The sequence below is a fragment of the Euphorbia lathyris genome, chromosome 9 (genome assembly GCF_963576675.1).
Source record: "Euphorbia lathyris chromosome 9, ddEupLath1.1, whole genome shotgun sequence".
Classification (NCBI taxonomy): domain Eukaryota; kingdom Viridiplantae; phylum Streptophyta; class Magnoliopsida; order Malpighiales; family Euphorbiaceae; genus Euphorbia; species Euphorbia lathyris.
In genome coordinates, this window is record NC_088918.1 from 1,230,916 (window position 1) to 1,242,588 (window position 11,673).

Genomic DNA, 11,673 nt, shown 5'->3' on the forward strand with positions numbered 1-11,673 from the left:
ATCAACTCGAAAGACGCTTAACATAAATAAACACGTTTTAACACAGTCACGCTTAAGATCAAACTTAAAGACATGCAAATCAATCGATGGGAGCCCGCACAATCTCCTTATCAGTCCATTAGTTCTCGAAAATCCCAAAATATCAAGAATGGGATCCTTCATGTGAAATTTAGACTCCCTTTTGATCTAGCAAGAATAAACAAGTATAGTGCCCCTAAGGTCAGGCTTTCTCATTCTAAAGAACGATAAACTTGACTCGGGGGACATATGATATCAAACGAATATAAAAACATCCACGTGGCACTTATTGAGTCTGAGCCACCATCAGGGGTCAGAGCTCATGCGGAATCATCACAAAGACTTAGCTCCCAATACGATATAGTCTCCTAATCTTGGCCTGTCCATTGAGCCCGTTAAAGATCAACCCATTACAGCAATCACGTATGATTTCGTTAGTCACAGACCAAGTGGACTTGAGAGATACCAAACCCCGATCTGCGGGCACATGTTCACTTATTAACGTTTGACACGTAGCTCAACACGCTTCAAGGCTTATAACAATATCTCCTTATTTGATCATAATATAAATAAAGTAAGAACCATCTAATGTACATTACTTCATTCATTATTGTGTTCATCCTTAATTAGTCCTTGAAAGCTGACTTAGTCATCAAAACGGGTTAGTCGGACTACGACCTCTCCTTTAACCATGTTTCTATCTTATTTCAAGCTTATAAGAGGACCCGCAGGATTTAGCCACATCACAACTATTAATTATAACAAAATTATTTTGACTACCCATTGAATTTATTGTCACAAAATTAATAAATATTTTGTGACAATTATTTTATATTGTCGCGCAATTATATTTTAGGACAACTATAAACGTATTGTCACATATTTTAAACTTATAGTTACAACTATTAGTTGTAACAAAAATATTTTAGTTACAAATAAAATTTATTATCACAAATTAGTAATATTTTTTGTCACATTGTTTTTAGATTATCACATAATTAAATTTCGTGACAACTTTAATTATATTGTCATATATTTTAAATTTTTTAGCTACAACTAGTAATTGTAACAAAAGTATTTCGGTTACATGAAATTTTTACTGTCACAACTAAAATAAATGATTGTGACATTTTTTTAAACTGTCACAAAATTAGTTATTGTGACCATTATCACTACAAGAAAAACACTGATTTGCTACGGAAATCTACTACAAAAAGTAAATTTGTAGGAAATACATGAAAGAGCTACGCTTTCTCCTACAAACGCGTTCTGTAGGAGATCTCCTACGTAGGCTCCTACAGAACGTAAAATGTTGTAGGAGATTTTTGGAGGGAAGATTCCCTCCATAACTCACCTACAATCTCCTACAAAATAGTTGTTTCTCCTACATATTTATTTGTAGGAGTTAAATAATAATAATATATTTTGCATGTTTAATTTTTTTTCTCCCTTAATTTGAAATAAAAATTACTGGTGATAAAATTACAAATAACTCGATAACGTGACATGAAATCGACACACAATAAAAATCATTTAAAAGAAATTTTAATTTCATTAAATATATTATTTTTTTATAAAACATTTTATGTATAATTTATAATTACGTGATGGTTGCAAAGTCCATTTACTTTTTTTTAATTACTTATATCATTATTTTAAATTTATTATTATTATTATTATTGATTATTAATTATTGATGCTGCTTTTGTTGTTTTTTATTATTAAATTTAATATTAATTTGCATAACTAAACAACTCAAAGAAAATTAAATTTTATTTCAAATTTAATCAAATAGAAAAAATAATTGGTCTTTTTTTTAAGTAAAAATAATTGGTCTTATTCTAACCTAATACTGGTATCAATAAAATGAAAAAAAATGATTGATCCATTTTGATATTAATATAGAAAACAGAGAAAGAGAAAGGACAAATTCAATAACCTAGGGACAAATTCGATGCTTTCATCACAGCAAACAAAACGATGCTGTTTAGAAAGGGATAAAATTGTCCTTTCATCATACCACACTAGGGCTTTCTCTTCATCGTTTTTGATTTAGAAAGCAGCGCCTCCTTTAATGAAATTCATTTTCTCTGAAGAAGCAGCCGCCTCCCTCAAAGTGCTTCATTTTCTCTCAAGTTTTTCCTTTTCTTTCTTCACTGTTTTCATCTGCGAATCAGTTGAGGCTTGTAAGCTTCCATTTTTATCCTTTTTTTTTCATGAATCTCGAATATCCACCGATGTATTCCTTTTAAATCCAAAGAAGCCAGATGTCGACCAGATTTTCTGTTTCTAGATATCGTTTTTGGTTCGTTTGTTAATGGATTCACTCTTCCCGTGTCTTTAAGTATGGGTATGATTCAGATCTTCGAACTTTTTTCAAGCTTTGTGTTCTTTATTTAATAAACCTATTTTTTTTCTGTTTTTGCAGATTTAAAAACTACTTTCTTCAGTTCAGAAATCAGCCTTTTTCTATTGTTTCTGCCATGCTTTGATTTCTCTTTTCTGTTTATTTTTCCTATTGTGTTTCGATCTCAGAAAGACTGTTGAGGTTTGTTAATTTAGCCTTTTTATATTGTTTATGCTATGCTTTGATTTCTCATTTCTGTTTTTTTTCCTCTTTTCACGGCGGTTGGAGAAGGAGAAGTCTAGTGTTACTCTAAGCTATGGAATTTATTTTCATTGTATTTTTCTTTTATGAATTTCTTAATTATTCGATGTTAACTTAAGATTTCTTGTTTTGCAGTGGTCAAAGCTATGGAAGTCTAGTGTTACGCCAAGGTTCAGCAAATTAGCATAGTATCAGCAGTCCTCTATACTAAATTTTTTGTCTCAAACATAGCAATGTAATTAGTTCCATAAGGTTATGCTATGCTACCACTGTCTTAATGTGTAATATCTTAATGTGTGATATTTCTATTTTTATAAATATTTATGTCTCAGTTTATTGTATGATCCGTTGTTTTCATCCTCCTGTGTCCCTAAATATCGGTCTAAGAGCTTATCCACCTTGCCGTAAGAGAACACCTTATTGTGTTGAGAAAAGATGATGACGGCGATTTCTGCGTCGCACAAGGTGGAAATCTCCGTGGCTTTTCTGAAAATCCCGCTCTTCCGAGTTGAAAAACAGACGGATTGGTTGCTGTCTTTCTCAATTTTCTTCATCTCAATCTTTTGCCGGCCTCTGGTTTTCTTCCCCTGACGCTGGTGATCGGAATTGAGTTTTCCTTCCATGGTCGACCGATTACCAATTTTGTAAGAAAAATAGGAAAAGTTAGGGTCGTTCTAAATAGGAAAAGTAGAAATTTGGTTTCATGGTTTAGGAAATTTGTTCTCTTAATAACAATTTAGGAAAACTTTCAAATATTATATTAATTTTTTTACATAACATTATTTTATCAATTAAACAAAAATTCTACTTATGATTCAAACAAATAATTTTTTATTTTATTATTTTTTTTTGCCGTTTTTTAGTATTACTATTTATCTTTTCCAAATTACTTATCACCGCATTTATTTGGAAAATTTTATCCTTTTCATAAAAAAATCTCCAAAAAAAAATTTGGATATTAGAAAGAATCAGTCAAAATTTGGCTTAAACGGATGCCGTATTCGCCCGGCCAATGGTTGGGGCGGATGTCGTATCCGCCCAGCCAATGGCTAGGGCGGATGCGGCATCCGCGTAGCCACTGGCTGGGGCGGATGTTGCATGCGTTCCATCCATTGGCTGGGCGGATAAGGCATCCGTTTAGATCAAATTGGCCGATGTAAAATCGTAAAATTTTTAGTGACGAAAAATACTAAATCGTTCAATCATTTATGGTGAAAAATACAAAATTCTCCAATTTTTTGTCACGAAAAATGCAAAATCGTCATAAAAAATATGCATTATTTTCATGATTGCTTTTTAAAAAAAACGTAAATTTTAATGTTTCCGACGGGTTCTGGTTGTTACACATGAATTATTTTCATAATTTCAATTATTATTGTTCGTAATTTTGGAAAGAAAATTTTCAGTTTTTGATCAAAATTATAAGAAGCGCAAAAAAGTCCAAATTGAAACGGTAACTAGTAAAAAGCGGATGGTATTTAGCAATCTTTTTTTTTGTTGTCACATAACATATTTATGAGTAAAAAAAGTCAATTTTAATTTAACAAGATATTAACCATTCGAAAATAGTTTCTGGTATACATAATGTCGTTATTAGAAAATTCTATAAAGAATACAGATCATTAGATGAAAGTGAATTAGAATGACAAATATGTATAAATAGTGAGAAAAGAAAGGGGCAAAGTGAAGTTGGTGAAGGAAAATTTGCATTTAAAAATAGAAAGAGTATATTTGGCTTTAACTTTTGAAATAGGTGCGAATATAGTTCGGTATAATTCAGAGATTTAAAAATCTTTAGAATTGTATGTAATAAAGTCAACGGTATAATTCGATTCGGTCCTACAAAAAAAAAGTCAATGGTTCAATCCGGTATTGGATATTTTTTTATATTCGGTCCGATTATAAAATCTCCAATATATTTACTCAATAATATTAGGAATTTTAAAATCTCCAGAATTGTACCTAATTAAGTCAACAGTACAATTCAGTTCGGTCCTATAGAAAAAGTCAACAGTTCAATCCAATTTTAGATCTTTTTTTCGGGTATTCGGTCCGATTAAAGAATCTCTAAGATCCACGCTCAGCCATAGTTTGAAACAATACAATTGTACTCCTAACACATATGTAATTTACTCCAATTTGTACCCTTAACGTCTAAAATAGTGCAATTTTATCCCTAACGCTGGCAAGTTGGGTCAATTTCAGATATTATTACAAAACACAGATATTTTGTTCCTTATTCTACACTCATTGCACGTAATCTAAAAAAGATTTCATATTTTAAATTCGGTGAAATATTTGGATTTTTTTCGTCCAACTCGTACAAAATACAATATTTTTTTAAAATTTTCACGTTTAATCATATGTTTGTGATTTATGACTAATGAGTGATAAAATGACGTATATGTGAAGTGTAGATGATAAGATTCATGACCAAAAATATAATTTGATTAATAATTTCTCCAATTGATCTAACTTGTCAAAGTTAAAGGTAAAATTGCTATTGGCAGCCAACATTAAGGGTAAAATTGAACCATTTTAGACGTAACGGGTAAAATTGCTCCTAGGTGTAATCGCTAGGGGTAGTTTTGCATCTTATCCCCTTTATTCTTATAATCAGAAGGTTACATCATGTTTCTAGCTACCTACGTTGCACAGATACAGAAACGGATACGGGAAATATTATTTCTAAACATAACTTTCAAAGAATAGCCTGCAAATGAAAATGAACATGGACGCGAAATACAGAAATGCTACTAACTAAAAGTGTCCACTTGAACAACTTCACTTGAACAACTTCACTACAAGAAAATTGATTTTTAGCAACAGAGAAGTTTGTTGCGAATGAAAAACAGGTTGGACTTTTAGACGACAAACAAAATTGAAAAATTTGTCATTGTTTTCCTTTATGTTTTGTGCAGGTTATACCAGCTAGTTTTGCTAAGAAATATATCAACAAAAAGCGGGCAAATATAATTCTGAATTCCGTGGACAAAAAATCTTGGCCGGTTGAATATGTGGAGATACAAATAGGTGGACTTAAAGTAGCTAGGATATGCCGTGGTTGGAAGAAATTTGTAGAAGATAATCATTTGAAAGTTGGTGACGTTTGTGTCTTCGAATTGATTAATCACAACGCAACCACATTTAAAGTTACAATTTCCAGAGAAAATCAAGATGCTGAAACCACTGATGAGTGTTAGCTGTAAAATCTTTTCTCGAATAAGTTATAGAAAGCAGAAATTTTACTAAGAGGTTCATAAAAACGGTTAAAAATCTCAATTAATCGTCTCGGGTGTCGCGGGACACGTGTCATAGCTACCTCCTTGCTTGTTGGAATTTGAAGATGATGATTATGAAGTCATCTAGTGCTTTCTTTGCTTGAAGCATCTTCAATTTTTCTTTGTTCTTCTTATTTATTTTTTTTTCTTCTTCTTACAATTGTAATTAGTTGAAACTTGAACAAAATTTCTAGAAATAAATTAATATCGATAAATATGAAGAAATATATCTCAAGGAAGAAAATGAAGAAAATTAACGGGTAAATTACATCTATGGCCACTGAACATTGTTTTTTTTAAGGTATGATCACTCAACTTTACACTTTTTAATATCCGTGGACACTCAACGCCTCAAAACGATCGTTGACGGCCTCAAAATAAAAAATTCTAAGAATTAATGATATTCTAAACAACTTTATTAATTCTTGAAAATTTTCGTTTTGAGGACATTTAGCTGTTGTTTGGTTAAGAGATCGAGAAAGTGAATTTTGAGAGAGAGAGAAAGCTCCAAATATGGTGATTTTTGAAAATAAAAAAATGTGGTTTCACGGTGAATATCATTCCGAAGAATTTTAATTTTTGAATATTTTCATTTTGAGATCATTAAGAGTCATTTTGAGAAGTTGGTTAAAGTTTAGTGGCCACGAGTATTAAAAAATATAAAATTGAGTGGCTCTTATGTTAAGTTTTGAAGTTCAATTGCCATAACGTTAAAAAAAACAAAGTTCAGTGGCAATGGGTGTAAATTACCCGAAAATTAACACAAGAAAGTAAGTTTAATTTCTCCTTCTATCACCATTTCCACTGCGAAAGCTTGGCCCATTCATCAAATCGGTATCAATAATGCTTAACTTCGTGGTCTTGTTGATAAATAAATATACATACAACCTCCTCAAAGGTACTCTAAAGTTCAGCCCGACCAAGATTGTAAGCTACATAAAACTTTATATGGTCTCAAACAAGCGACACGTCAATGAAACAAGGAGTTCACATCTCAGATCATTGCGTATGGGTTCGTCCAAGCTGTCGTCGATCATTGTCTATTTACCTTCACACATAATCATATTTTTCTTCTGCTTATCTTTGATTTTCTTATTACGAGTAATTCTGAAACCTCTATTCCTTGTTTTCAAACTCATCTTCATACACTTTTTACTATCAAGAATCTTAGTCCGGTAAAATACCTTCTTGTTGGTTTAATGTCCGATGTCGAACTTATTATGACATCTTCTACTTCATTCCCTATGTGTCCGGACGTTGATTTAGATCCTTCTATCAATACTATCTTTTCTTCTCCCGATCTTTATGGTTGGTTCGTTGGACGTGTTCTTTATCTCAATTTCACTCGGTCAGACATTGGGTTTTCTGTACAACAAGTTAGTCAGTTTATGAATAACACAAGTATCTTAAAGGCATCGGCGGAGATAGGGGGCCCGGGCCCCTCCGGCCACCAGAACCACCATGGCAACGAGTAGTTTCGGCCCCTCATGTCTCCACAAAATTTGAGGTGTTGTGGTGTTTCGGTCCTCCTGTTTCCCAAAAATTTAGATCGGGTGCTAAATTAGCACCGAAAATTAGCACAAGTCCTATTAGGTCCTCTTTAAATCCAAAATTTCAATTTCTTTTTGGCTTGTTAGGCCTCTCTAAATCCAAATTTTTAATTTTTTTTGGCCTGTTAGGCGCTTATTAAATACAAATTTCTAATTTTTTTAGCCTCTTAGATCATCATTAAACCAATTTTCTTTTTTTTTTTTGGCTGTTAGGTACTCCTTAAACCTAAATTTCTAATTTTTTTTTGGCTTATTAGGCTCTTTCTAAATCTGAATTTTTTCTATTAGACACCGATTTAGCAAAAAAAACTTTTTTTACACACCACGTGTAAAATCGGCCCCCAATCGAACAATCATGTATTCGCCATTGCTTAAAGGTATCATACATTATGGTTTATATGATACCTCCACTAATGACTTTCACATTAAAGGTTATTGTGATGCAGATCGTGATCGTTGTAAACAAATTCGTCATTCCATTAGTGGCTATTATATTTTTTTTAGGTGATTCTCTTTTTTTGGAAGGCTAAAAAACAAACTACTATTAGTCGTTCTTACGCTGAAGTTGCATACCAAAGCATGACTAGTACTAGTTGTAAATTCAAGTGGATTAGTGGATCTTCTTGGAATGAAGATTTACCAAGCTGAAGTTTTCCCACCTATTGTTACTTAACACGTGTAACACTTTTAGTTTTACTGACTGTATAAATATCCAACTTACCTCCATTTCAATTCAGTTTTATGATATTTTACTCTCTTAAATCTCCTTATCTCTCTAACATTGTATCAGAGCATCTGCTAACCTAGAATCGTCTTCTCTATTCTTCTTTCTCGTTCACCATGACTAAACCTAGCTATCTCCATGTGGCTCTCACCTCTCAAACCGATGGCGGAAACAAAAGCGGTGATGATTCAACATCACAGGGGAACAAATCAGGCAGATCTGGTGGAAACGATGAAGGTAAGAAACCTAACGATTCATTCAATCCAATGGAGGAGGAGATTGAGAACTCACGATTCAGAAATAATTTCTCTAATGATAATCCAGGAATCGTTCTGGTTTTCAGACTTTTAGCCGGAAATAGCAATTACATACCGTGGAGTCATTCTATGATTCATGCACTCAGAGCAAAGAGGAAGTTGATGTTCATCATGGAGGAGGATCTGAAACCATCGATATCAGCACCAGATTATGAGAAATGGTGTGCACTTGATAGTTTGGTGTTTTCATGGCTGATAAATTCAATGGAGAAAGATGTAGCACTTTGCTTCATATATGCAACTTCTGCTCGTGCACTTTGGAAGGAAGCAGAACAACGATTTGCTGAGAAAAATGGCCTCCAATTGTTTCATCTGAAACAGGAACTCAGCATAATTACTCAGGGAAGTCTCTCTATATCCTCTTATTTTCTAAGGCTTAAACGAATTTGGGATGAAATAACAGCTTTACAGCCTTCTACTGCTTGCACTTGTGGTGAATCTAAACAAATTATCCAGGATTTAGATGGGACTGATAGAGTTATGAAGTTTCTTTCTTGATTAAATCCGGATTATGATAATGTAGTGAATCAGATCTTGCTCATTGATCCTATTCCTGGATTAAATAATGCATATGCTATGGTTCAGCGAATCGAAAAACAGAAAGGTTTCAATGCTGAAAACCTAATTGATTTTGCTAACGCGATCCCTAGGGTTTCTACACCTAGAAATGAATCCACACAGAAAAAAATCATAAAGGAAAGGATAGAGATAACAAGGCTGAGAAGTTCTGCACTCACTGCAAAAGAAATAGACATACTAAGGATGAATGTTTCTTAATCCATGGATTTCCTGACTAGTTCAAAGGAAATAAAAACTCCTTTAATAGCAAGAATTCTAACTCTACTGCTTTGTATAGCAGGGACAGTCCACTTGTAGTCATTCCTCAACTGCAAAATCAATGGAGAAAGATGTTCTTCGCCTAGTGAGTCAAGAAGTGCAGCGATTACTCAAAGGCAAAGATATAGCATCTAGCAGCAGCAATAACAAATCTGATTTCACAGCCTTTACTCCATGTGGTAAACAACTATCTTCCTATTTTTCACATGCCAATTCAGATTGGATCATTGATTCAGGTGCCTCAACGCACATGTGCAAATATCTCAATCTGTTTAGTGAAATTACTTGTTCAAATGCCTCTAGGCAAGTTTTCATGCCAGATGGCTCAACACAGCAATTAACAAAGACTAGAGTTGTTACACTCAGCTCTAAGCTACAATTGAAAGAAGTCTTGTATATACCTGACTTTGAATTCAACTTACTCTCTGTTGGAAGATTGTTACAGGATAATCCTAATTTCACACTTCAATTTTACAACAATTGTTGTTTATTGCAGGACCAGGCTTCTAAGTTGCCTATTGCTGCTGGAGTTTTTCAAGATGGATTGTATTTGCTTATGCAGTCATCTTTTGACAATGTCATTTTACAGCAATTTATGAATAAAGGCAAGGATGCAGCTTGCTTGGTTAATTCTACAACGCCAGCAAATTCTATTTCCCTTTGGCATTCTAGAATGGGGCACACTTCAAATCAGGTTTTGTCTAAGCTTTTACCTCAGCTGCCTGATTTGTCTATTAGTTTAGTTTGTGAGGTTTGTCACAAGTCTAAACAACCTAGAACATCTTTCCCTGTAAGTTCTATTAAAACACAAGCTATTTTTTATTTGATTCATGTAGATGTATGGGGACCTTATAGACAATCTGCCTGTAATGGTTCTAGATACATATTGACTGTTGTTGATGATTTTTCAAGATGTACTTGGATTTTCTTGTTTGCATCAAAGTCAGATGTGTTTTAATTGCTTGATGATTTCTTTAGAATGGTTCATACTCAATTTTCTACAAAAGTCAAGTGAATTAGAACTGACAATGGATCTGAATTCACCTCATTACAAAGCCAACAAGTTTTCAAATCACATGGCTTAGTGCATGAAAAGAGTTGTGCTCACACACCCCAACAAAATGGGGTTGTAGAACGTAAACACAGGCATTTGACGGAAATTGCTAGGGCTTTACTCAAACAGTCCAGTTTGCCCATTCATTTTTGGGGATATGCCATGCTACATGCTGCTGCTATCATTAATGTTCTACCAACCAAGGTTTTACAGTGGCGAAGTCCATATGTCCTTCTATATTCTACCGAACCAAATCTATCAGTGTTCAAGACATTTGGTTGCTTATGCTATATTACTAACACAAGACCTCATAAGCTCAAGTTTGAAGATAGAGCTTTCAAATCTGTGTATCTCGGACGTGCACCTGGCCAAAAAGGTTATAGGGTTTCTAACATTGACCTCAAGAGACACATGGTCTCTAGAGACATTGTGTTTTATGAAACACATTTTCCCTATCATAAATCCCTTAATTTCACTTCACTTCCTACCTATTCATCACCACAAATCATTGTGCCAATTCCTACTGAAAATGTATCCCTCAGCCATGATAACAATCTAATTGACACAATTACTGCCATTTCCAACATATCCCCTTCTACTCCAATCAACACTCCTATTCATCAAAGTCTAGAACCACACAATTTTTCTTTTGAACCTGAAATTCTTCAAACACCTCCAAATTCTTCTTCTTCTTCTACTGATTCTATTTATATTTCCCCAGTTTCTTCACCAAAAAATTCTCCTTTACCAATCAGACATTCCACTAGACACAGCAAACCTCCAAATTGGCTGCAAGATTTTGTGGTTAACAGTGTTACCTCCAAAATAGCTTCTTCTATTACACCTAATGTTCAAATTTCACCCTCTCATTGTGCCTTTCTTGCTCAGATTGTTAAGATTCCTGAACCCACTTCTTATGCTGCGGCTTGTGAGGATCCAAATTGGACTCAAGCCATGAATAAAGAGCTAAATGCTCTTGAAGAAAATAATACTTGGTTTCTTACCACTCTGCCTCCTAGAAGGACCACTATTAGTGCTAGATGGGTTTTTCGGGTCAAATATAACCCTGATGGATCAGTTGAGAGATATAAAGCTCGCTTAGTAGCCAGAGGCTATAAGCAACAATTTGGCATAGATTACACAGAAAGCTTCTCTCCAGTTACCAAGACTACAACTGTGAGAACATTTCTTGCTCTTGCTGCTGTTTTCAGTGGCCTATTCACCAAGTGGACATTAACAATGCATATCTACATGGTTATGTAGATGAAGAGATTTATCTTGATC

At 33.8% G+C, this 11,673-nt stretch overlaps 1 protein-coding gene across 1 annotated transcript; it reads left to right on the forward strand.

Annotated features, from left to right (window-relative positions):
* Nucleotides 1-8,231: 8,231 nt before the first annotated feature.
* LOC136205209 (uncharacterized) lies at nucleotides 8,232-9,447 on the forward strand. Its single transcript, XM_065995713.1, has 2 exons — nucleotides 8,232-8,418; nucleotides 8,506-9,447. The coding sequence occupies exons 1-2, from the start codon at nucleotides 8,298-8,300 to the stop codon at nucleotides 8,994-8,996; spliced, it is 612 nt and encodes a 203-aa protein (XP_065851785.1). The 5' UTR covers nucleotides 8,232-8,297; the 3' UTR covers nucleotides 8,997-9,447.
* The last annotated feature ends 2,226 nt before the right edge of the window (nucleotides 9,448-11,673 follow it).